This window comes from Eublepharis macularius, chromosome 4, assembly GCF_028583425.1.
Source record: "Eublepharis macularius isolate TG4126 chromosome 4, MPM_Emac_v1.0, whole genome shotgun sequence".
Taxonomy (NCBI): Eukaryota; Metazoa; Chordata; class Lepidosauria; order Squamata; family Eublepharidae; genus Eublepharis; species Eublepharis macularius.
Genome location: NC_072793.1, coordinates 125235628 through 125263443, shown reverse-complemented (window position 1 = coordinate 125263443; position 27816 = coordinate 125235628). Strand labels below are relative to the sequence as shown.

At 43.4% G+C, this 27816-nt stretch overlaps 1 protein-coding gene across 1 annotated transcript in view; it reads right to left on the bottom strand.

Moving 5' to 3' along the window:
* LOC129329053 (netrin-4-like) overlaps nt 1-27816 on the bottom strand; it is a 75249-nt gene that overhangs the window by 39894 nt on the left and 7539 nt on the right. The window contains exons 2-3 of the mRNA XM_054978451.1: nt 25081-25622; nt 8963-9226 (exon numbers count right to left, since the gene is read on the bottom strand). Coding sequence (XP_054834426.1) covers nt 8963-9226; nt 25081-25622 — 806 coding nt within the window. The remainder of the gene's footprint in view (nt 1-8962; nt 9227-25080; nt 25623-27816) is intronic.

Sequence of the window (27816 nt, the reverse complement as noted above, 5' to 3'; positions counted from 1 at the left end):
AGTCAGTCCACCACTGGGTTCATCCATGGCTGTGTTGTGAACTGCTATACAAGGCAATATGTGCACACTTCAGGTACCAAGGTGGAATTAGAAGGTGTAACTCTGCTTAGGACTGCATGGTATATTTCCTAAACATACACAACCATGCATATATATTTTTTTAAAGCTGAACAGAACCAAACTATCTCCCTACAGCATGACTATTGCCTATCCTACAATATGTGAGCCATAAAGGAATTGTGGAAATATTTTACAGTGTTGAGAATGTAGAGAGAAAGAATCAGATTTCTTTCTTTCCAATAATGCTACAGCTTGAGGTTACTCAGTGAAGATGAGGGGATCACACAGATTCAGTAGTACTTTTTCACATAACACATAATTAGTATATGGAATTCACTGCCACAAGATATAGCAATGGCCACTAGCTTAGACAGTTTTCAAAGATTAGTCACTGTCATAAACAGAATGCTCGTCTAGATGGACCATTGGTCTGATCCAGCAGGGCCCTTCTTATGTTCAGTATTGGTAAAATGTGGAGACTGCAGTTATTAACAACTTGAATATTCAGTTTAGGCCAACAGGAAAGTTAATTTCCTGAGGACTAAGATTCATTTAAGGAACTGATTACTAAAGAATAGCATTTTAAATAGGGTTGCACTGAATATATACTGCAATATTTGTTTCACAAGGAGTACATTAGATACAGTCAAGCAAATTATCAGGGGAGGACTTTGCCAATGTTTCGTAGTGTTTTGATGCTGCTCCGGGTCTTGTTGTTCCCATGTTGTCTTTTGCTTCTTCTCTAAAACATTTTTATCTTTCTTTTATGCCCTTGTCCTTACTTGCTCTCACATATTTAATCCTATTGTCCTTGGAGAGCAGCATAGCCATTAGTTGTCATTATATACCTCACTCTTCTCCCCAAGGAAGCCAAAGCAACGTACAACAACAGTGTTCTTCCTCCTCCATTTCGCCCTCAAAACAACCTCACAACACTCTATGAGGTCGGTTAGGCTGAGTATGTGTGGCTGGCTCAAGGTCATCCGGTGAGCTTCTGTGATTTGAAACCGGGTCTTCTAGATCCTAGTCTGACAGTCTAAACACTACACCACGCTGGCATGCTATAAGCTGCTGTGATGCAGTACTCTAAGAACAGGATGCCATAAGCATTGCTTAATTGGATCAGGCCCCTCTGGTTTCATCAGTGGTTAGCCAGGTGCTTCAAAAAACTCCCAAAAGTTGCTTTCTTTCCACACATAACAGATGGGGGAGAAGGCGGGTAATAGTGCTACAGAACTCATAAGCCATATTCTTCAAGAGGAAATTCCCATATCTTAGCATTTAATCTTATTTAGACAGTTGTGTAAAAGAAGATGTAACATTGTGACTAATTACTCTTAAGAGTTGGTTCAAAGGGAACCAAAGCAGGGAACGGAAAGCTTTTTAAAGACTTGGACATTTCTTGAGAACTGGGCTGCTCTCCCATATGTCCTCCACTCTCCATGCTTTTCTCAGAGGGCTTGCCACCTCCCACATACTGTGTGCCGGTGCCAGGAAAAATGCATTTTGAACAAAATGATCAGATTTGAAAAGCAATAAACATAGTAGGAAAAGCCCATTCTAGGACAAGGTCTAGCATGGCTTAGAATTGCAGATCTCAACTGGTCGTTAGCTGTGGCCGCAGGTACTGTCACAAAATATATATGGTAGCCACAGGTTTGTCTGTTAGAATTGTTAACTATAATAACTTTTATATATTTTAATCTTTATGTATTTTGTAATCCACCCTGAGCCTGCTGGAAATGTGGGGAGGGCAGAATAAAAATAGTAAATAAAATGAAAAATAAACAGACAAACCTGTCCCTGGTCCCCAGACCTGTTCATGTCTCACACTCCATTTACTTCATTGATGCACAGGGGTGTATGGGGCCTACTATAATGGAAGCCAGTGAGAAGGGTATACTTCTAATACCTGTTGTCTCTTAGGTACCTTCCCCTTTAATAGTACTCTTGATCCTTTTTTCCTGTTACAATTATTCTCATTGTTCCTGCTGGCTTGACTGTGCTTCCTATTTGCCTCTGCTTTGGCTTCTAAGCCTTAGCGGCCACAACCAAAGTCTCCAATAGCTACAACTGGTTGTGAGTATGTAAAACAAAAATAGTAAAGAGTCCAGTAGCACCTTTAAGACTAACCAACTTATTTGCAGCCTAAACTTTCGAGAACCACAGCTCTCTTTGTCAGATGCACAAAAATATTATTGTTCCTGCTGCTTTTAAGGCTATTTGGGAAACATTTTCCTTACATACCTACCAACTGTATCATCAGAGAGGCATAAGAAGTTCAAGATGTTTTTGATGTGCACCGTTTGTGCAGCATTTTAATTTGAGCAGTTGTGAACAACTGGAGTTTCTAGACATTAGTCTAGTGACCTCTGTTCTTAGGTTCTAATAGGCTGCTTCTTTTTACCCTCTAACATTCCTTCCTCTTGTTGTTCTTGAGCAGCAGAAATGAAAAGAATATAACAATTGTATGGAATAGCATCCCTACCAGCCTTGACCGCTGTCTAAAAAATGTAGCATGCTACATCGTTGAGAATTTGTAGTTCCAATCCCATTTATCCCACTTAAGGGCAAGGGGCTGTAGTTCAGTGGCAGAGCATCTGCGTAGCATGAATAAGGTCCCAGGTTCAATCCCTGACCTCTTCAGTTAAACGGATCAGGTGATGTGAAAGACCTCTGCCTGAGACCCTGGAGAGACACTGCCAATCTGAGGAGACAAGACTGACTTGGAGGCACCAATGGCCTGATTTAATATAAGGCAACTTCATGTGTTCCTGTGCGTTCATATAATATGCAATGTAGTAAAATCATGTAGGTCACAATGACAAAAATGATTAAATGGCAATGTGGGCAGATGAAGCTAAGAAAGAGAAAATGATAATGACAAAAATGGCACTGAAAACAACGTCAAAGAAAGATAGGGCTGTCAGTCCCCTCATGGGAGTAGGGGATCCCTCACTCCCAGCCTCCGCTCCACTGCCACCACTTTTCTGGCCGGAGGGGGAGGGGAAGGCATAGGGAACAAGCCCAGGAGGCAAAATACCTCCTAGGCAAGCCCTCAGCAGGTGCACTTCCGGCAGGGCACAATGGCATCACTTCCAGGAGTGACGTCATCATGCCAGTCACGGGAATGCTCCCACACTTTGCTTAGGGCTGATGACATCACTCCTGGAAGTGATGTCATGGTGTTGCTTGCAGGAAGATTTTCTAACAGGTAAGTGCTGGGAGGGTAAGCGGACCTGGCATCCCCAAAGAAAGTGAGTATGTTGACAAGGATTGCATCTGGCCAAAAAAAGACAAAAAGCAAACACAAAATGAGAGAATTTAGCTTTGGCTGGATTCTAATTTTAACCATAAGTGGATAGAATAAGTGGATCTAATGGGGAAAACATAAAACAGGAAGGCTGCCCCTTGCCCCTCTCATTCCTTGCCAATGTTTTCCATTGTATCACCTTTCGGCACCACTTTTCTAAGTCTCTCCAGCTCTGTTTTAGCAAAGTTCAGGTTAAAAAATGTCAGAGGAGAAAAAAAATGTAGGTAATGTAACCCGAACAAGCTAGTTGGTTTAGCCCAGTAGGGTGGAGTGAGTATCTGGAGCTGAGCAGCTGAGGAGAAGGCAGTGGGTAAATGGGCTCAAATTGAGTCCCACACTTAAAGAAAATTTCTATACAATGATGTATTGGTGGTATATGACTCCTGACAAATTAGCGAAAATGAGTAAACAAATCAACATCAACATCAAACAAATGTTGGAAATGTGAGCAACATGAAGGAACATTTTATCATCTTTGCTGGACTTGTAAAGCTAAACAATTTTGGTCACTAATTCATATGATAATACAAAAAATATTGAAGATTACTATACAATTTAAACCAGAAGCCTTTTTGTTGGGATTAATAAGATAAACAGTTAGAAAACCAACATGGTATTTTATTTTTATATATGACTATGGCAGCTAGGCTTTTATATGCGCAAAAATGGAAAAGTACAGAATTGCCTTCAATTGAGGACTGGATAATGAAAATAATGAACTTAGCGGAGATGGCTAAACTTATAGCTCTGATCAGAGATAAAACATTGTCTATCTTTATGGCTGGAAACTCCTTATTGACTTTCTGCGTGAGACAAGGAAAAATGAATTGATGTTTTGTGGTTTTGATTTTTAAGAAGATAAACTTGGAAAAATAAATAGAGGGGGGGCAGTATTGGAAAAGGTAAATTTTGGAGACATTAAAATTAAAAATATAATGTGTGTTAAAATATGATAGGTATGGTAGAGAAAAATGGAAAATGAAACATGTATTATTGTTTTTTGTTATTTTTAATTTCTGTCTTTCTTGGCTCTTTTGTACTCTTTTCTTCACTTCTTTTCTTTATTTCTTTGCCCTTTTTATTGGGCTTTTAATTCTATTAATAAAATTAAAAAATTAAAAAACAACAGACAATTGGTTTCTTGGCTGAACTTAAAGACATTATTGGCTGCAAGCTTCTGTTCTTTGTTGCACCTGTGCATTTGGTTAAAAAAAATTGTATTGTTCTGATTGTTGAAAGGTTTGGTTTAAAAAAAATCATAACTTACACTTGTGTTGCAAGTTTGGTTTCTAAATTAGTCTCATAGAACCCAAACAAAAAAGAGGTTATATTAACAACAAATGGAATCTTAATAATCTAGTTTGCTCTGTGCTGGAATTTGTAAATGACTAGTACTTTCTCAAACTTCATGCTGTATAAAGTATACAATGAAACACTTGTTGCTCTGCAAGCAGAACTCTATCCATACACAACTATGCTGGAGGAGAGAGATTCCAATTTGGGTTCCATCTACACATTACAAAATCCTCATGTTTGTTGGGGGACAACATGAGGACTTATCCCATGTGTGATGGGAGTTTTGTGACTTCCAGATGCAGTCTCTGTTAGAACTTATTTATCCAGACCAACAGAGGGTGCTACAACAAAGACTGTATCTAGTGAATAAGAAATTGGAATTGCAGTTTCTGGTCAGAGATCAGAGAGCTAAGGGAGGAGTTACAGTTGCTGCCAGTTTGTTCCACAGTTGCTTGTAATTAAAACCTGAGTCAGTGAAACTAAGCCTCTGCTCTTCTTGAGTGAACCATCAAAGAGACAGTGACCACAGCCAAGCCTAGCAACTGGTTGGAGGGTTGGATGGGGAAATGAAGTGTGTGTGTGACTATGCTTTCGGGGAAAACCCAGAAGTGACGTAGGGTAGCTCTAGGAATTGCTGGGAAGTCTATGGTTTTATCATGTTTCCAGCAATTCCAACACTACCTAACATCAATTACTTCCAGGTTTCCCCTGGAAGTGACGAGACACAGCCAATGCCACTTTTTTCCTGCCAAAATCAGGCTGCCAGCTGGAGGCCTGGCAGCCCTAGAACACAGCACGCAGGAAGGATTGGCTTTCGCCTCCCCTTCCTGTTGTTTTCATGTCCACAAACTGCCCCATGGAGTTGCTATTGGCTCCTCTGTAAAAATCACATTACTTGCATGGCTCCACTTATATTTTACAATGGAGCCAATGACATCTCCACGCATTGAAACACAGACACACATCAAAGTCTCATATGGGTATCCCCATGTCTATTCCATTGTAACCCCCTGAAAAATTTCCCTATGGTGAATGCTGCCAAATGCACATTTTTTTTCATTTATTATACGCTGTTTGTACAATCTATAGTACAATATATTGATGCTGGCCGAAGGCTTAAAAAAGCTGGCATTATTGCTTCTGCTTTGTTTTCTGTACTGTTTTCATGTATGGATTTGTATTGTTTATATTATATTTCTCTATACATTGCTTTGAGCCTGGAGTTTTGCAGAGAATAGCCATATCCCCCTCTTCCTAATAAATAAATAAATCAGTCCATGGGATCATAATACTAAGGGTCTTTCTCACTGAAAAGGAATCATTTGTTAATGTATCTGTGTACATTCCAGGATACATTCTTCCCATTGTCTTCTAGGATATGAGCAATTTGTGAATTTTTTGTTAAATACAACTGTGCTGTGTGATGTCATTTTGTGGCATAGCAAATCCTGTTTAACTACAATTAATGGGAAATAAGTAAAGAGAGAAATACAACAATGGTTTACAAAACATATGCCAATTGCGTGGGACATAATATGTTTTCCTTTTTGATGGGCAGAATGTTTATTCTTCTACCAGCTGTATTAATTTAACATATTATTCATCTTATGACTCTTCACTACTGGTTTATTTAGCAGTTTGCTTTCCTCTTACCGACTCATTCCTTAAGTGGGTCCATATTTGCCGTGGGTGGAGTAAAATAACATCTTTTGTTGCTAGGATACTTGCAAGATAGATTTATACCAGAGCTGAAGCAGGCTAAGAATTTTACTTAAGATACTGCAAAATTTTACAATATTGCCTTCTAAAGCCACAACAATTAAATGGAAGTCAGGAATGTCCATTTTGACAGAAAAGCAACCAACATTACAAAAATCTAGAAGGACATGAAATTAGTTGTGAAAGAAGTCCTTGACTTTATAATGCCGGGCTATGCCAAGATGAAAGCATTTCAAACTAATTTGGCTCTTGGATTTCTTTTGAGAGCCAAAGAACCTTAAGAGACTTGGCTGAGTTCAGCTGCTGACGTTGTTGCTTCTGGTCAGATGGCTTGAACTTTGCTTTGGAATCTGAACTTGGAGCACACCTTTCTAAATATCCCTGAAAAACAAGCTTTGCTTGTCATTACTTCCAGAACTCTGTCTTGATTGAATTACATGATTTTCTTTTAAGATTCTGGTACAAACTCGTCATACATTCTTCATTTGTGTCTCACTTCTATCTTCTAAGGTCCAGATAACCAGTTGCTAGCATAGTTGTCTGGCTTTCAAATCTTGGGGAATGATTTTGGGTGCCATAGCTCCAGGTAGGGTTGCCAGATCCCCTCACACTTTTGGCAGCGGCGGGGGGGGGGGGACCCAGCACTCACCTTGTTTTCCCTGTTTGTGTGAAGCCTGATTTGGCCTGTTTGGGGCCCAAATTGGCCTGCTGTGAAGCACAGGAGTGCTCCCGGGCCCTGCGCAATGATGTCACATCCCAAGAGTGATGCCGCCATGCCACTCCAGAAGAGCTCCTGGAAAGTCTGTTCCCCCACCTTTCCCCCCTGCTGGTCAGATAAGTGGTGGCAGGTCCCCCCACTGGGGGACTTGGCAGCCCTAGCTCCAGGGTTCACTTTCCAGAGATGCTCTTGTCAGTGTGAAAAGTGGGGCCATAAATAAACCAGTGGTGAAGAGTCATAAGATGAATAATATGTTAAAAATGTTTAAAAAATCAAGGGGCAAGCCATAGCTCAAGGGTAGAGCATGTGGTTTATTTGCAAAACGTCCCAGCTTCAATTCCTGACACCTGCAATTAAAGGGTTCATGTTATTAAGTGAGGGGAAAGACTTTTCTCTACCTGAGGTTCTGAAATGATCCTGTTAGTAGAGCAGACTGTATTGAGTTAGATGGGCCAATGATCTGGCTTGGAATAAAGCAGACAGTGGGTTGGATTCAGATTAAATTTCCCATCAGCGGAACAGAATTTTCCTACCTCAACTTCCCACTGCATTCTACTGAGCTCCCCCAAATGCTCTCCTGGAGTTTAGGGGACCCTGAGGAATAACATGAGGGGAGTCTGCAGTGGGAAGAGAGAATCAGTGGAAGTTGCCAGTTTAACTTGATCCGGCACAATGATCTTTACAGTTTTGTACATGTAGGCAAATTTAAGTCACACAATCCACATGACCTTTGTAAATATGCCCTCATTCTGTCATTTTGTTTAAGATATAATTATAAAACTTGTTCCCAGCTTACTCTAAAAATGACTAATTCTCAGGCTCCTTATGAATCTGGCATTTCTCTAGAGGTAGAAATAAGATTAGAACTGAGAGCAGCTGTTAATCAGGAGAGGATTTAACTCTCCTCTTTCATTTCAAAAGAAAGGAATTATGTTAAATCTACAACACCTAGTATATTGTTGGTACTAAATCAATGTTAAACAAATTACAAATAATTTTAAAAATTCACATGCATTGAATTTGATCAGATATTATCAGTTTTGACAAGTATTTTAAGTTGAAGAAAATACCTTTTCTAACTATTCTCACCAGATATACCAGGCTTGGTAACATAAAATGAGGTTCATTTTAGAGCTCTTAGTATCAGAACTGCTATGCTAAACTGCTATGCTAATAATAAATCTTGTCTTCACAAGCAAGGATTGTCAGCATGTTTCTGAGTTATCATGGTGGTGACTTTGTGAGGCTTCTAAAGACAAAAGACCCAGTTATTGTAATGTAATGGGGTTTGTCCCACTAAATCAAGGGCTTCCTTGGGAACTGATGACCTTTCGATTCCAAATTCACACCAAAGAAAACCCCAATTAAAATGAGTAAAGTTTTATTGTCCTAAGCAGATTATTATCTTACATTCTCCAGGAAGGCACAACAAATTAGTAGGAAAAATTATGAGTTTTTCCCACCCAGCAAAGTTTTAGGATTGATTAGCATGTAATGTCACTGTGCCAATTTCTGCTCTCCCCAGCAGTGGCTCCAATGGAAATAAGACAGAGAGGACAAAAGTACTTACTATTTTATCTCGCAAATCCATATGATTGCCACTTGTATGTATCACCAATGTTATATGGAGTCCTCTCAACCAAAGCAGTTTTTCTGCAATAGCCCTATTATTGTAGTATCCTATAAACCAAGCCTCAGTTATAACTAGGAAAGTCTCAATCAGATTTTGCTTTATTGCTTAGAGATTTCTACTGTGACACTGTTCAAGGGCTTCTAGTCTATATAAGCTTAGCTACACTATTAAAACTGTTGGAAAATAATTGGGTATCAGAGGGAGGCATTGCAGGAACACTTACCACATTATCTACGGCTCTCGTCCCGTTGGCAAGTTCACATTCTTCTGCATGGCCATTACAAAAGCAGCTGCCCCGGACAATTAGATCATAGATGGCATAGTGAGCAAACCTGTGTGGTTTCTCCAGAAGTCCTGAACCTTGGCAAGGACACTCTTGTCTCTTTAACAAGAGAAGTCGCAAGTTGGTAAGTTTCAGTAGGTCTTGTGCTTCAGGACTGTATGGGTCTTCAATCTTGTTAGCAGGAGTTAAGGCACGAAAGATCACCTGGAAGACAAAAGTGAGGGAAAAATATATAAATGACACTGTGTACTCAATAGCTACGTTATTAGAGTTGCCAGGTCCCTATATTCTACCAGGGAGGGGAAGGGATAAGGATCTCAGATGCCTGCTAATGGCAGGCAAATTCCCAGTGGTTTGCCCCCTCGGCTTTGGTCTGCCCAGAGATCGCCCATCACTAGCAAGCACCCTGGAACATGAATGGCAAGCACACTCCCAGCAGATGCAACATCACTTCCACATGTGACATTGTCTCACTAGCCACAGGAATGTTTCCACACTTGGTTTCTTTGAGAATCGACCATGTGCAGAGTGCGGGAACTTTCCCACAGCTGGTGTAACATTGTCACTTCCGGAAATGACATCATCATGCAAGTGCCAGAAGCATGCGCACAAAGAAACACACGAAGAAGGCACAAGGTAACTGCCTTCCCCCTCTCCTGCTGGTAGAGTATAGGGACCTGACAACCCTAGCAGGGAGCTGGCACTTAGTGACTTCTACATGTGTGTCTTCGCACGCTCCCAGTGCTTAGAATCATAGAGTTGGGAGGGGCCATACAGACCATCTAGTCCAACCCCCTGTCCAGTGCAGGATCAGCCTAAAGCATCCCTGACAAATATTCATCCAGCCTCTTCTTGAAAATTGCCAGTGAAGGGGTGCTCACCACCTCCCTAGGCAGCTGATTCCACTTTTGAACTACTCTGACCGTGAAAAAGTTCTTACTAATATCCAGCCGGTACCTTTGTGCATGTAATTTAAGCCCTTTGTTTCGGGTCCTACCCTCTGTTGCCAACTGGAACAGCTCCCTGCCCTCCTCCAAATGACAGCCTTTCAAATACTTAAAGAGAGCAATCATGTCCCCCCTCAACCTCCTCCAAACTAAACATTCCCAAGGCCCTCAGCCTTTCCTCGTAGGGCTCAGTCTCCAGACCCCTGATCATCCTTGTCGCTCTCCTCTGCACCCTCTCGATTTTGTCTACATCCTTTTTGAAGTGAGGCCTCCAGAACTGCACACAATACTCCAGGTGCGGCCTGACCAAGGCAGTATAGAGAGGGGCTACGACCTCCTGCGATTTCGACGCTATGGCCCCTTTGATACAACCCAGGATTGAATTGGCCTTTTTGCCACCACACCACACTGACTACTCATATTTAGTTTACAGTCCACTCTTACCCCAAGATCTCTTTCACATACTGCCCAGAAGTGTATCCCCCACCCAGTATTTGTGCTTCCCATTTTTGTGGCCCAGATGTAATACTATGCACTTGTCTTTGTTGAATTGCATCCTATTCACAGCTGCCCACTTCTCCAGAGTATTCAGGTCTTGTTGAATTTTAATTCTATCTTCTTGGGTGTTTGCTACTCCTCCCAATTTGGTATCATCAGCAAATTTAATGAGCAGTCCTTCCACTCCATCCAGATCATTGATAAAAATATTGTGTGATGACATCACTTCTGGAAGTGAGTTGTCATGACAGCTGCTCCCACACTCTGTGCAAGGCTGATTCTCAAAGAACTGGCCCCAAACAAAGCGTGGGAACACTCCTGCAGCCGGCGTGACGATGTCACTTCCAGAAGTGATGTTGTCATGCCTGCTGGGAGCATGCATGCTGTCCATGTTCCTGAGGTGCCTGCCAGTGGTGGGTGATCTCCAGGCGGCCCAGAACCTCCCATCAGTGACCAGGGAGTGGTGGAAAAGGGGGGAAACTACCGGGAGTTTACCCGCCACCAACAGGCACCTGGCTGGGATCCCTATACATTATTAGGTTGGCTTTATAACTGCCATATCTTCTCCCAGAGAATGCTGGGAATTGTATGCTGGAGAAGATACTATTCATTCTTCAACAGGTCTCTGCCTCCCTCATAGAAATACAATTCCTAGGATTTACTGAGGGGAGGAAATGACTGCTAAACTAGTTTTCCCCATCTCTTCAGGGAGCAAAGATTTGCAAATGGTCCTGGGTTCAAACCAGAGATATCCCTTCTTCCTGGTAGAAATGGGCACATTGCCCAGCCTGTGTAACCAGTGCAGGTGCTTACACATTCCCTGATCAATGAAAGCATGAGAAAAAAAACACAGGCCCTTTCCGGGCAGCTGTCCGCATTCCCCTGATGAATGGAACCATGTGCAAATAGCCCATTCTGTGTACCACAGGTGCCCAGCATTCTTTCGATGGACAGAATTAAAGGCCAGTGACCAAGTTTACTCAATCCACGTGCCTGCCTGAGCTTGGTTAATGGAAACAAAGGCTAACGGACTGGCTTATGCAGCTCAGATAGCACTATTCCGTTGTTGGTAGAGGAGCACTGAAATGAAATCTCAAGTCAAGAACTAATGAAATAAAACATCAGAGACTGACATTTCCCCTTCTGAAGTACAAAACCAAATTGTCACTCTGAGGCTAATATTTTAATTTCAATCCAGAGGACTTGTGCACAAATTTCACTTTCCTTCTTTACTGCATTCTCTAAAGATTACTACTACATTCAGCTCCATATCAGAGATAGGCAAACTTTTGGACCTGGATGCCAAAACCCTGCAGCATCTACCTATTAAGATGTCTGTGTGCAGGCACACAAAAGGGAGTAGATAAGGGCTCTCCTGGGCCGGACACACTGGGGGCAAACTAAGCCCCAGTGGTAGCACTAAAGCTAAGCCCTGGGCTTGCTTCAGTGTCTCAGGGAAAGAACTAACCCTGCATGCTGAGCAAAATGATTGAGTGTGCTGTTCTTCGGTACACATGACAGGATTGCCTACCTCTGCTCTAGAGACTACCCTCTAAGGCTCAAGGTGAGAAGGGAAAGAGCAGAGGTCATGGATCCCAAACATTTTTTTAACACTGAACTGGAGTCACATTGTGTTGGTTTGGCTGTTTCACTAACAACCTCCCCCCCCCCCCCGTTTTTTAAGTAATCTACAGTAAAAAAAGATAAGTACTCATCTTTTGCCTATCTTCCTTCTTCAAAGGGCCATAATGGCACAAGGGGATCCATTTCAATTTGCAAACACACGTGACGGTAGAAAAGTAAATTCTCTTCCCTCCCTTTGTGGCCACAGTCTGAACTGGGGCACCAAGAGATGTAATTCTACTTTAAAAGATGCTAGGAAGATCCAATCATGGATCTCCCAGAGCAGGGGTCTGCGACCAATGGCTCTAGAGCCAAATGTAGCTCAGCACAGAACCAAATATGGCTTTTTTTTAAAGAAAGAAAGAAAGAAAGAAAGAAAGAAAGAAAGAAAGAAAGAAAGAAAGAAAGAAAGAAAGAAAGAAAGAAAGAAAGAAAGAACATTATGTTAAGTAGGAAAAGAGGAAGACCTAACATGAGATGGATTGACTGTTTTAGGAAGCCATAGCCTTCATTTTACAAGACTTGAGCAAGGCTGTTATAGGGTTGCCAGGTCTAGGTTGGGAAATTCCTGGAGATTTTGGAGGTGGAGCCTGGAGAGGGCAGGGCTTGGGGAGGGGAGGGGCCTCAGTGGGGTATAATGCCATGGAGTTCACCATTCATAGCAGCTATTTTCACCAGGGGAACTGATCTCTGTTGCCTGGAGATCAGTTGTAATTCTGGGAGATCTCCAGCTACCATCTGGAGGCTGGCAACCCTAGGCTGTTAGGATGTTTTGTACGTCATAAATTCATAGGGTTGCCTTACAATTGAAGTAATTTGATGGCACATAAACACATACACATTGGATGGGCAGATGGGATGCTAGAATAACCAATATATTAAGGGAATAGCATACAAAGATTGCAATGAGACTAAAGAGATTTTTCATCATGTTTAATAATAATAACAACAACATTCGATTTATATACCACCCTTCAGGACATCTTACCACCCACTCAAAACGATTTACAAAGTGTATTATTATCCCCACAACAAAACACCGTGTCAGGTGGGTAGGGCTGAGAGAGCTCAGAGAGAGCTGTGACTGACCCAAGGTCTCCCAGTTGGCTTCAAGCGGAGGAGTGGGGAATCAAACCCGGTTCTCCTGATCAGAGTCCTGACACTCTTAACCACTACACCAAATTTTACAGAAAGGGAAATTATAGATGTCAATAAGTACCAGTGATTGAATTGCAAACATTTATAGATTTATACCAGTGTATTAAACCAATCACACAGGGTACTCCTTTGTACATTACTTATTGTGAGATCTTGTGTGTGCTACTTCCTGATAAAGGTCGTGCACCAATGGGGGTTGGGGTTGCAGAAACTTTGTGGATTATTAATCAACATGCCAATGATCAGTAATGCTAAACTGTATATTTTTATTTATGCAAATGAATGTTTTTATATTGGCTCTTTGTTGATCTGTTGCACTTAATTTTGATGTTGTTTGACTGTTTAATAATAAAAAGTTACAGACCCCTTGTCTGTTTTAAGCCTAATATGCATCTAGAAGGATGCACTTATTTGAATCATACCTATCCAGGTGCTTGGGGCAGATAAGAATGGCTTAAAGAAAAAGATATACAGAATAGGCTTGTTAAAACATGAGAATGTGGCAAGTGCTGTAGATGTAACCATCAGCTGGTTTAGCTTTAAACATTTTAGAATGTATGGATTAATTTAAACATTATTTGGACCTACGTTTCCTGAAATCCATTTGGCTATTTTAAATGTAAAAGAAATATAAAAAATGTTAATACTTATCTAAATTGATTATACGAGAGGTGGACAGTTTCTAATCAAGACAGATAACAAAATATTTCACTACTGATGGAACGGCTATAGTGCAATCAATTTTGGCGTTAATACTGCCTGCTGGCATGAAGGCCTCCTGGATTTTTGTGATAGCTTGGGAAATTGCCAATTCTCCCCATAGAGTTATTACTTTGTAAACATTTTGCAATTTGCTTAACGTCTCAAAAGTCCCTATGAGCCATCAGCAATCTGTCCATCAGCCAGAAAGCTAATGGTGAAGGCCTGTCCCAAAGGGTTCATCTCCTCCTTTTATGGCACTCCAGTCTTCCACACCAAGGTATGCTTGTATGATTTATTCATAGCTTATTTATGGATGGAGCAGTCATGTCAGCTGTCTGTTAATGCAAAAGACATACATCACTACTGACTGAGAAGCAGTAATGGCCTATTCTCCCTAGAAGATAAAATGACTAAATTGAGGCTATTGTACTCTGTGGCAACATCATGAGAAGACAAAACTCACTGGAAAAGTCAGCAATGCTAGGAAAATGTGAAGGCAGTAGAAAAAGAAGAAGACTAATATGAGATGGACTGATTCAATAAAGGAAGCTACAGCCTCCAATTTGCAAGATCTGAGCAGGGCTGTTAATGATCAGATGTTTTAGAGAATGTTAATTCATAGGATTGCCATGTCAGAAGTGATTTGACGGCACATAACACACTCATTAGCCAACTGTAAAAATGTATTCCAAACTGAAGACATGAATGTTTCTTGCTAAAAACAAATACATGTTGCTGACATTTCATCTTTCCATCCAGGCCTGGTCCAAGGTATGTTGCTGTCCCAAACAAGCCCTACATCACCTTTTCCTATAGAATGTCTCAACAATCCTACTAGCACAACTGGAGTTTGGCTTGAACCTGGCTGCTGCCAGTGTGGGTACAGAAATAACAACAGGCATAAGCTATGCTTCTTCCAAAACACCAGTAGCAGCTAGGATTAGCTGAGCCCCAGTGCTGCTTCCAGCATCTCACTTGGATCTGTCAAACAACAGCATGAGTCCAAGCAGTGCTTTCTCCCACTGGAAGTAAAGTCCTAGAGGCTCATTTTGCACCTAGCTGGCAGTAGCAAGGGTCCAGGAGGTACTGTTCACATGCCAGTGGCAGCAAGGGTTGCCAGCCCCCCCCCTTACCTCAGAAGTGGAGGACAGGGAGTTGCAAGGCAGACACAGGTACACGATCCAGGCTCTTTGTACATGAACGCTCCCCATAGGCCCTGATGATGTCATTTCTAGTTGAAAACCAGAAGCTACAAGGTATTAGTGGGGCCAAAATTGACCTCAAACTTGGCATTTTTGCTATGTTTGGGGTTGATTTGCCCCTGCTGAGATCCTATAGCTTCCAATTTTTCCATCAGAAGTGTGTAATCAGAGCCTCCAGAGCACACACACCATTTCATTTAGTGCTCCAGTGGCTCCCAGTCTGCCTTACCCTTCTCCTCCCTGCCAACCAGGTGAGTGAGGCTGGGGGCAAAAAGTGGGGCTGGGGGATAGACATGAGCACAAGCCCCCCCAAAATTAATGAACCTGCGGTTCATGGTTCAGTGCTGCCAACGAACTTGAACAAATGAACAGTAACGAACATTTCCTGTTACCGAACCAGTTCGCGGTTTGTGGGCATCGGAACGCCCCCCCCCCCCCGTTGCACTTAGAAAGCCCATATTCACGGGGAGTGTTTAGCAGGCTCTCCTCCAGCCAGCACCCAAGTTTGGTCAAGATTGCAATAGGGATCTTGGAGTTATACCCTCTCCAATCCAAGGCCCCCAGGAAACTCCCACTTGATACAATTAGAGCCACCAGTTGACATTGGCCCAGTGTACAAGGGGTTGGCTGTCAGAACTGCCTATCAGGGTTTGCAGGGATGAGATTGGAGTGCCCATGGCTACAGAACACACCCTTCCCCCTCCCTCCCCCCGGGTGTCTTCTCTCATGTAACCAATTGTAACCAATTTGCAGCTCCATGGTTGGAAGGAAGACCTGCTGATCAAGGTAAGCTGGGCTTCGATTTGGGTTTCCAGGGCAACAGAAGGAGTGCAGACAGAGCTCAGGCATCCCCCCAGCTCCATTTCCAAGGGAATTGATTGATGGTGCCTGACTGTCTGGCTTCACGAACTGTGGGTGAACGCAATGAACTGGGCTTCCAACGAACACTGGTTCGTTGGCCATGCACCCTCACAAACTGCCAGATCACGAACAGATGATCAGGTGGTTCGTCGGTTTTTTTGGTTCATAATGCGGTTCATGCCCATGTCTAATGGGGGATACTCCACCCCAGCTTATGAGCTAGTATCCCTAATAGCAGCTAGGTTCAGTTGTGCCCAGCTCCTGAGTGGTGTTGGCACATTTCCACATTGTGGTTTCCCAAACAGCTGTTTGTTTCTCTTGGGCAGAGAATGGACTCTGCCTCTATCTCCTCAAAGCCCATGGGTTCCTTTTCACCTGTCTTGATTATAAATGCCTTCAAGTTAGCCCTGTCCTTACCTATATGGCTTTCTTTTGGTGCTTCTGCTTGTCAATCTGTCCTAAGATAGCCGGAGACGGTCCTCTGCCCCACAGAAGCAACGTCTTAGAGGGCATGTCAGGCCAGAGGCAAGAAAGTCACAGTCTATGGGAAGAAATCCTTCTGCCCATGGAAAGCACTGCAGTGGATATAAGCCTTGCATCAAAGCAAGCAAGGCAGGAGGGGTAGGCACAGGGACCGATGGAGGAGAGGAAATGCAGTAGTTCAGGGATGCATCCTGGCAACTGTAGCCCTCCTGCTATTCTGTTAGCACTTGTCTTATTAGGCCTCCATGTGCTTGGCTGCCTACGAGCCAGGGCCAACAGACTGGAAGCACCCTCTGAATCCGTGTGGAAGCTCTCAGGCTCTTCTCATCCAAACTGAGGCTGAGCCCAATGCTTTGTTGGGATTCCCATTCTTATCTCCTAAGTGCTACTGTTTGCAATCACTTGGCTGTGATTTGTAATAAAATGGAGGATGGTGGTCCCTGCATGCCCCTGACCTCTAATAGCAAGGGGTTTCAGAGTGCCCTGAAGCGTTAGGGAAACTAAAGCTGACAAGCATCAAGAAAGGGATTTTTTTCTCTCTTCAGCAGCTGGCCCAGCTTCTCATTGATATTTTATCTCCAGCCAAGAGGGTCATCTTCATTCCAGAGCCAAGGTCTCAGATATTTGATTTCCTGCCATTTATGGTTCCTGTTTTGATTCTCCACCCCAATGCAGATAATTCTGTTGTTATAACCTGATCTCCTCGTCTGGAGTAGATGTGAAAAGATGCAGTCACAACAAAAGCTCCTGTTATCGGGAATTCAAACCCACATAGTCAAGGAGGATGAGTTAGTCATGAATTCAGACCACTTCATATGCATGACCTCCCTTGGCAGGATATTTTTGTGCAGAAGAAAGGGATTGCTGCAGACCATCCTTAAAATGTGACAAGCACATCAAACAAATGCAGGGGGAAGAGATACAAAATGATAAAAACAAAGAATGGAACAGGAGTGATTTGGCCATTAGGGTCATGAGGAAAAATCCTGGTGAGTTGATGCCCCCTAGGGGGGGCATCTCCTGAGTGCCCCCGAGAACCCTCTGCTGGGCAGAGGCAGGAAGCTTGTGCGCAGCCTCACTGTCTGCTGTCCCAGAGGGCAGTTTTGCCAGGCTACCTGGAGAGGAGCAGTCTAGCAAGTATGTCTACAAGGGCAGAGAGGCAGGCAATATGGTGTTTGGCCTTGCCAACCACTGCCTGAGTGCCCTGCTGCCAGGCCAGTGGGAGGCGAGCAGGCTGGTGAGGATGCAGCAGTCAGACAAAGGCTGGTAGTGCAGTATGTGGCCTTGTCTTTGCCTGCCTGGTGAGCTGAAGTGCTTCCATCTTCTCTTGGGCAGCAGGCCCACCCCTGGGTAGGACTTGTATGATGATGTCATAATTATCTGAAAGTAAAAGAACTGAGAGTGAACCCATCTGTTTCCTACTGACAGTGTAGAGCAGCTGCAACAGGGATGGCACCTGGAGGCCTGGACTTAGCCCTGTCCCCCATGCCATTATCTGCTGACAGTATCTAAAGGCTACTGTGCAGATGACAAATGGACAATCATCATGATAAATTATCATCAGTCCACAAGCTTTTAAAGGTGCATTGCAAGAGTTATCTTTTAATTACTGAGCTTCTTGGTCTGAGAACTCACTAGGGAATTTGTGATGGGCTGTTTATAATTATTTTCTATTTATACCCCACTTTTTTCTTACTGCAGTGATCCTCAGGATATCTATCATCAACTTAAATGCAATTAAGAACTTTCTCCCAGGAAAGTATCCTTAGGGCTGCACTGTAAATAAGTCAAGTGGGTGAGAGTAAAGAATGCTGTTGTAATTCAACATGTTGCTGAAGGACAAAGGAAAACCTGAGCTTCAAAGATGTATTATATGTCCAGATTGCGAGGATGAGCTATACTTATTTTGCCTTTGCTCACATTGCTCATTTAGTCTGACCACTGCATTTGAGAGAGATTTTCCCACAAGATGGTGACTGTACTGCGGCAATGTGTAAAGTATTGCTCTGTAAATCTGCTGTCTCAAAGCAGCAAATTTATCCGGCATAAGTTATCATGTGGGTCATGTGATATGGCTGTCTGGGCGCTGGGACTATGAACCATTAAGGTGAGTGTACACACATACATAGAGCCATTAAATAGTAACTGCATTCACTGACTGCCATTCTCAGCTAGATTTGAACCTGTTACCTAGAATGAAGATAAATAAGTGGGTTCTAGATAGGCTTTCTAGTCCCCTGGTAGGGGTGGGAGATCACCTGTCACCAGCCTCCACCTTCCCACCTTTCACCTGGCTGGTGGGGAGAAAAAGGTATGGGAATGCAGTGGTGGGGGAGGGGGTAAATTGAGTCCCCACACTCTCTGGAGCACCCCTGCATCACACTGGAACGACATCTTTCCCAGCACACAGCAGAAGCGGCTCCAAATACTAAACTGGGGGGGGGTCAATTTTTAAAGACCCCCCCCCAAGTTTAGTATTTGGGGTCAATTTGAGCTTCCCCCCCCCCACACACACACAACTCATGTCCCCCTCTTTCACCCCAGGGGATGTGGCAACCTTAATTCTACTTCAAGTGACGCCTGAATTCTCCCTTGATGCTGAAGTGACCAAACCGAGGCTATCATATTTTAGTCACATCATGAGAAGATAAGGCTCATGGGAAGAGAGAATAAAAATGGAAGGCAGTAGGAAAAAAGGAAGACTCAAACTGAGATGGCTTGACTCAGCAAAGGAAGCCTTGGCCCGTAGTTTGCAAGGTCTGAGCAGAGTTGTTAATGATAGGATGTTTTGCAGGTCATTGATTCAAAGGGTCGGCATAAGTTAGAACTGACTTGACAGCACAACGTATCACACACAACACCTAGAATGAACTCTGATGGGGAAAAAAAGAAAGTTTATCAGCCTGTTGCACTAACTGAGGCCACAAAAAACATACGAGAAATATGTAAGTGCTCCTGACTCTGAGATCATTGAACAATGTGGAGAATATCACATGATATGAGAAGGACCACCGAATTCCTTAGGAACCCACCCACCCACTGCAGTAATCTTCCCAGGCCCTGCTTCAGGTGCCCCTGCCCTTCAAGACTAGGCAAATAGCAACCCAGCAGAGGGCCTTCTCAGTAGCGGCACCGACTCTGGAACTCTCCCCTTAAGGAGATTTACCTGTCCCCTTCTGTTGGCGTCTTCAGCCGGCAGGTGAAGACTTTTTTGTTTCACTTGGCAGCCCCTCAATGATCCCTCCCCCTTCCCCAACGTTTAACTGGTTTTTGCATTCATGTTAAGCCCTTGTTTTAAATTGTTTTAATGATGTATGTATGAACTGATTTTAATGCTTAAGATGAGATTTTAATTTGTTAGCTACCTTGGTGTCCCTATGAGGGCAGAAAGGCTAAAATATTGTAAATAAATAACAATTTTGATGCTTTAGGAGCACTGAAACCTGGGCTTTTTTTCTGGGAAAAGAGGTGGTAGAACTCAGTGGGTGCCCTCAGAGAAAATGGTCACATGGCCGGTGGCCCCTCCCCCTGATCTCCAGACAGAGGGGAGTTTAGATTGCCCTCCGCACTGCTGAGCGGCGTGGAGAGCAATCCAAACTCCCCTCTGTCTGGAGATCAGGGGGAGGGGCCACCGGCCATGTGACCATTTTCAAGAGGTTCCGGAACTCTGTTCCACTGCGTTCCAGCTGAAAGAAAGCCCTGACTGTAACTAAATGTGACCAGATCAGTGCCAGAGTCAGGGGAGGAGTTTCTTTTCAGGTACTCAGAGTTTTCTAAAGGAACAGTAAGGTTTAAATAAATTCTATAATACATTCTATAAGTTTTTTAAAAAAAGAGCACATCCACCAGATTTGCTATCTTTGATAGGGTCAGCCTTTATTATCCCCCCCCCCCTCCGCTTCCATTTAGATTTGACAAAAGAAGCAGGCACTTCGCCAGGCGTTTATATAATGATGCAAGGATGAGAAATCTATTCAGGAACTGATGTCAGGAAGTGCACAAATAATGCTTAAAAAAACAGTGCCTATTCCTGGCTAGTTTACAAGTTGTCAACCCCCCCCCCCCCCCGCCACAGCCAAGCACGCCGATGCAGCTTATTTAAATGCTGCTTGAAACAGAATTCTTTTACATAGTACAAATGGAAGAGCCTCTTGCTCTGTTTTGCATTCAGCTCCCCTAACCTTACCATAGAACCATGTTCCCCTTGCACACAGGAATACCCCCTTTAAGCCTTTCCTTTTGGGAAGCTGAACCTGGTGGTGCCATCCACATGTTTATTCTGCTGGGGTTAACTGCTACCCCCATGCTTGCCTCTGCATTTTCTCTCCTCTGCAGCTCAAGTTCAATGAAATGCTGAACAGACAGCCCTAGTCATAACATTTGGGCACTTGCCTTTAGGAGCAATTAATCCCTTCACCGATCTTTTCCAGCTGGAAGTAGGAGTAACGAAAGAATTGTGATCATTCTCTCTCTGCCATGTTGGCCACAGCAGATCGGCCAACTGAAGGGCCCTGTCATTCAATAGGTGGTTTTCGGGTTGCCACCCTTCCTTGCCTGACTCAATCAGTTAAGATATGCCAAGTCACAAATAATAACAACAGCTGAAAACATGTGTAGCTGTATTCATGGAGAGTCCAGGGCGTATGTATATACATGAAGCAACTTAATACAGGGTCAGACCATTGGTTTATCAAATAGAGACCCAGTTTGGTGTAGTGGTTAAGAGCAGCAGGACTCGAATCTGGAGAGCTGGGTTTGATTCCCCACTCCTCCGCTTGAAGCCAGCTGGGTGACCTTGGGTCAGTCACAGCTCTCTCAGAGCTCTCTCAGCCCCACCCACCTCACAGGGTGATTGTTGTGAGGATAATAATAACGCACTTTGTAAACAGCTCTGAGTGGGTGGTAAGTTGTCCTGAATGGCAATATATAAATCGAATGTTATTAAATACTATCTATTCTGACTGGCAGTGGCTCTCCAGGATCTTACACCGTGATCTTTCATATCACCTACTACCTGAGGCTTTTGCATACAGACCCTGAGGACTGAACCTGAGAGCTTCTGCGTGCAAAGCAGATGCTCTGCTACTGAGCCACAGTCTCCAAACAGATGCTCCATCAGCATTGGCCTCAGGCATTTTGGTACATGAAAGTTCACCTCTGTACTCTCCCCATCTTCTTCTAGTTCTCTGCCTAGGACAAAGTCTGTCCCCTGATGCTGCATGAGGAGATCTCCTCAGGCTTTGTGTTGTGACCTCATAGAATATTCAGGAATCACCACAGGGATATGAAAATAACTTGGTGAGGTACATGATCTCAACCCCTCCACCTCTTGTCAAGCCTCTGCTTCTTTCTTTCCACTTTCCATATTGTGTTTCCTTTTTGAGTCCCGATTTGTTCGAGAGCACAGTTATTCGGCTAAATGTGAGGGAGGCTCCCTGACATGCTCCCCCAGAACCATCATTTGCTTTCTTAGCAGTAGCTGGTATCTCAGTTCTGGCTGCCAGATTTGTTTGGAAAAAGGCAAAGGGCCATTTGTTCAGACCCATCTTCTTACAAATCATTTTTCCACTCATTCTTTTTGCGTTGACTATCTGTGTTCATTGTGCAGACTTAAGACTAGAGTTGCTAGCTCTGACTTGGCAAATTTGGGGGGTGGAGCCTCGAGAGAGCAAGGTTAGGGGAGGGACCTCAGCTGGCTATAATGCCTTCCCAGGCAGCTGTTGAATTGATCTCTGTCACTAGTAACTCCAGGAGATCTCCAGCCACCATGTGGAGGTTGACAGTCCTAGGATCCCACACTTAGTCTTGAAGAAAGCTCTTGTATCTTGCTGCAGTGATGGGAGGAGATGTTTCTTCAGAACTTCCTTTTACCAAGCAATTACTAAAAGCACAGTAAAGGCGTTCCAAGCCAGGAACTGGCAATTCTAATCATGTTCTTATTCTTCATCACCACCCTGTGTTGGGCAAGGATGTTTGCACAGGTAGAGTTCACAGGTCTACTGTACATGTTGCATTGCATGCTATTCATTGCATGGAAGCCCACACAAAAGACAGTTAACATTAGGCAGAATTCATGCTTGTGGTGCCATCAAAATGGCAGCCACCAAAGGATCCCATCAGTATGATTTCCTGGCAGATTGAACCACCAGACAGGCTTGGGTAGGGCTGCCAGGTCCCCTGGTAGGGGTGGGGGAATCTCCTCTCCCACTCTCCACCCCCTGGCCAGCAGGGGGAAAAGGTGGGGGAACAGGTCTCCCAGGAGTGCTCCCAGTGCAGCGCAACGACATCACTCTCAGAAGTGAGGCCATCGTGCCGTGCCTGGAGTGCTCATACAAGGAGAGGAAAAAGGTAAGTGCCGGGTCCTCCTCCCTCCCCCCTCCGAGGGTAAGGGGGCCTGGCAACCCTAGGCTTTGGGCCATATTTCATTACTCTGACAGCAGTGGCAGCCAGAGCTCAAGCAGATCTGAATTTAGGCTGCACTGAGGTTTTAGGGAAAATATCAGAAAATGTGTTTAAAGAAGTACATGGCACCTTCTTCTCCAGATCCAAGATGGGTTGGGATAGCGGAGCCTGAGCAAGACTGCCTGGCAAGGCACATTTAACATGTTTCTATAGCAACGGGTTATTTTATTCATGCATGGACAACTCATCTTCCCCCAGTGAATTCAAGTAATGGGTTCACTCTAGCACACTTCATTGGTGTCATCTGTCACACAGATGAAATAATGAGGTTTTGATTGTTTAACATTGGGTCTATTCTAATAAAAATGTAAACAAAACAAGCGAGCTAATAAATTCTTCATAACCTGCACCAGAATGGTATTCTGGTAAGTAGTTCCTGCTACTTTGAAGACAAATGTTGCCATCTACAGCCTTCCACTGATCTAAACTTTGTCTTCTGATAAGAGACTTGTGTTTTCATTTCCGGACGCTCTGCTTTATTATAAAAAAATGTGCTACTAATCACCCCACAGCTTTAGCACACACACTGACCATATGAAAAAAATCCTAGCATTTTCCCAGTCCTATTTCTATTGACTCAAGACCTCAGGCGTTAACCTTTCCTTGTGCTTTGGATCACATCTTGCATCTGACTAGCCTAATGTGGGCGAGTGTAAAATGAAGGCTAGACCACATGATGCGACTGCAGGGCTTCATAAAGCAGGCCAGATGAAGGCTTTTATTGGAACAACTTCTATTGGTAGCAAAGAAAACAAGCTTTTCAAACCCCTCATGAGTATCTGTGTCTGCACTGTCATCACCAATAGAATTTGCTCTGTAACAAAGCTGTATTTGAATCCCTCTCCAATTTTTAATTAAAAAAATAGTAACTGCATGTATTCCCATGTTTTAAGCTCCTGCTCATATTTTCCACTGGCAGAAAGCACTTCCACCAGTGGAAAGGGGCGGGGGAGGGGGAGAGACTTTCACAGAAAAGCTCTTCCTATTGCAGAACTGCACTTTGTTATTCCCAGGGGCATTGGTGGAGGGGGGGTCAGAGAACAGGTTGCCATTGGAGGAGGGAAGCAGGAAAATTAGACTTCTGTGGATGCCACTCACACCAGATGGGATTAAAGCCAATGATTACAATGGGTCCTACTGAAAGTGGGTCATTTTGAAAGGGAGGAGAAACAAGATACATATGACTTGTCCAGATAATAGAAGTTTAGGGGTATTAAGGTTTGCCTGAAAAAGAACTTTACTTCTAAGGCTGCAAGACATACTTCCCTGGGCCTGGACTTACTTCCAAGTAAGCATGCATAGGATTGGGCTGCACTACTGTGTATGGAAGGTGCTACGCCAGGCTGGAACAGAATAGGGCTACAACCCCAATTTAAATGTAACCAAACTATTATCTCCTATTTGTGTAACATTACAAATCTGTGGCATATTTACATATTTTCCCATGCTCTTATGTTGGGCCACTAGTTGTTACCTGTGACTAGTTGTCTGTGGCTGTAGCTAGATCAGGTGCTGTATCTTTCTAAGCCATCTCAAACTTTGTTCAGCATAATTTGAGCCCACTGGCACCTAAAAACCCAACAAGATTTTAAGGATGTAAGTTTTCAAGGGTCAGTGCTCTCTTTGATAAAGGAGGAGGAAAGAAAAGCCCCTCCAAGTGGGTGGCACGTGCCAGGCAGACACTTGGACTAACACTGGTTAATTCCCAGATGCATTATAGGGTAAGACAGAGCAGTACCTGCTGGACAGCAGGGCTATTCCTCCACGTCTTAGAGCAGAACCACAAGTGACAAAAGGCACAGATTGGACACTTGTCTGCTTCCCTCCAGTTTTGATGGGAAATGTAGGCAGCTTGGCGGAATGTTGGACAAGTGACAGTTGAAAAGTCCATTGGACAGCAGTCAGAGAGCCAAGCTGTGAGACCAGGACGCCTACATTTCCCATCAAAACTTGAGGGAAGCTGACAAGTGTCCTATCTGTGCCTTTTGTCACTTGTGGTTCTGCTCTCACATACATCATGGTGTCTGACAAAGGGAGCCTTGACTCTCAAAAGCTTAAACCCTAAAAATCTTTTTTAGATGGCTCTTAAAACATTTAGCATACTTCAGTTACCATCACTTACCTCACCTCTGGTGCAAGGTATCACATCTGAGTACCTGGATGTACACACAGAAGCTTCCTCTACAGTATCATCAGGGAGCCCAAAAGTGGCTGTACAGTTGACGGAAAAGTATTTGTAAGGCCTCCATGTTTGCCCAAAGTCTTGGGACCTCTCTAGCACCATGGCTGCTGGACGAGGTGACTTGAATACCACTATGACGTGGGTCAGGTAGACCTCCATTTCAAAATCCAGCTGGATTTCTTCCCTGTGTACCCCTTGTGCAGACTGCCACCAGGAAGCCGGGTTGAGAAAGAAGTCATCAGTCATATCCTGAGGAAGGTGAGAGTTATCAGGCTGGTTGGCATTACACTTGGTGCACCTGGGCTGCCCACATCTTTGTGGCACATGATGGAGAAGGTTGTGGTCTGGGTAAAAACAGTATAGTTCAGTGCTGTTCTGCCCACAGGTGGTAAGTGTGACCGGTGTCCTGCCTGTTGCTAGATTCCCCACGGGAGGATTGCAGGAGTGCCCATCACAACGGAAAGCTCGAAGCCTTGCTGCATCTGCAATGAGAGCACACGTTCACAAATTATGCAGAATCAATGGCCTACAGAGTTATGTATCACTCTCCCTGATTCCTACTGACCACCTAAGTGCAACCTTCATGCCATTCTCTCCCTCGGTGCCTTTCTACTATCCTTGTACACAGATGCTAAATTATCTAATACTGAAGGTCATAGTCTACAGTTGACAGGAGATCTCCTAGTGGTGACAACGGCTTAGAAACCTTCCCCCTTCCCTTCTCCTGTTTGTTTCTCCCATATTGTTGTGATTTATTTCTGCATTGAGAGGTGCTTCCGGTTCCCAACAGCAGGACAGAAATGAATGAAAGCATCTCATTTGGGAAGTAGACTAAATGGTGCAAAATCAGAACACCTTTCCAGTTACACTCAAATGGGCATCACTTATTGTGGTCACAATTGTTTAAAGAGGGTTGGCAGAGTGAAGACAAAATGAATACGATCTGTTTGGTGATTCCCTATGCACATAACAAGGAGCAACTGCCAGCAGGGAGAACAACTTAAATCAGCCTCCATGTGGTTGCCTCAGTTGTGCGCCTGAGTTCTGATAAGAGGCAATGTGATGGTGTTTCATGAGGTAAATGATACCACCATGCTGAACGCTGGAACTTAAACTACCCATAGGCTTATACAAGATAGAGTAACCAACCAGGAGGTACCCCCAGTATACAGAACAAGACAACTCAGTGGAAAAACCACAACTGGAAGGAATGCAAAGTCAGTATCTATAACGTTTATTCAAGTGGAAAGTGACTAGTGTTTATTCAAGTGGAAAGTGACTAGTGTTTCTGAATAAATACTTATATACTCCTAATAAATATTCATACAAGTATAATGTTCCAGTATTCATAAATAGTTACAACAAAGTAGCTTGATGTTGGTGTCAGCCGCATAAACACAGATTCTCTAATGTTAAATCAATGTCTTTTCCTTTTTAACTACAGCTGAAGAGAAATCTTCAACCAGATTGGAATTCCACAGGTAAGTAGTCCAATATGTATATTCTTTAAAGCATTCTCAATTAGGAAGGAAAGGACACAGAGGACCTTCTCTGTAGAACAAGGTGGGAATTCCACAGGTAAATCTTACAGTGATCCACACACATAAATATTTCCTTTCCAATGTAGGTGGAGATGATAATAATAATAACATAATAACATTCGATTTATATACCGCCCTTCAGGACAACTTAATGCCCACTCAGAGCGGTTTACAAAGTGTTATTATTACCCCACAACAATCACCCTGTGAGGTGGGTGGGGCTGACAGAGCTCCAGAGAACTGTGACTCGCCCAAGGTCACCCAGCTGGCTTTTGTGGAGGAGTGGGGAATCAAACCCGGCTCTCCAGATTAGAGTCCCGTGCTCTTAGCCACTACACCAAACTGGCTCTGATGTAAAGATTCAAGAGACTCTTGTATTCAAAGAGGTAAGTATTTCACAGATAAGATTTTCAAAGTATCAAACTCTCTAACGGAATCTCTTCTTTTGCTTTGCAGGTGGAGACAAAATAGATGGAGAGGGACCTGAAGGACCCTATTGCCCAACAAGTGGTGTTAGCCGTATCTATCAGGAACGCCGAGAGAATGTGTTGAATGTTCCTATGAGAATATATTGTGTTTATGGGTGGAATGACTTTATCAGACCCTGATGATGTACTTGGTATGAAACAAGTTGGAATATCTAGCCAGCCACTTGTCCTTCGGGTCCCTCTCCATCTATTTTGTCTCCACCTGCAAAGCAAAAGAAGAGATTCCGTTAGAGTGTTTGATGCTTTGAGAATCTTATCTGTGAAATACTTACCTCTTTGAATACAAGAGTCTCTTGAATCTTTACATCTGTAAGATTTACCTGTGGAATTTCTACCTTGTTGTACAGAGAAGGTCCTTTGTGTCCTTTCCTTCCTAATTGAGAATGCTTTAAAGAATATACATATTGAACTACTTACCTGTGGAATTCCAGTCTGGTTGAAGATTTCTCTTCAGCTGAAGTTAAAAAGGAAAGACATTGATTTAACATTAGAGAATCTGTGAACTTTATATGGCTGATACCAACATCAAGCTACTTTGTTGTAACTATTTATGAATACTGGAAAATTATGCACTAGTCACTTTGCACTTGAATATACTTTATATTTATAGATACTGACTTTTGTATCTTTGCATTCTCTCCAGTTGT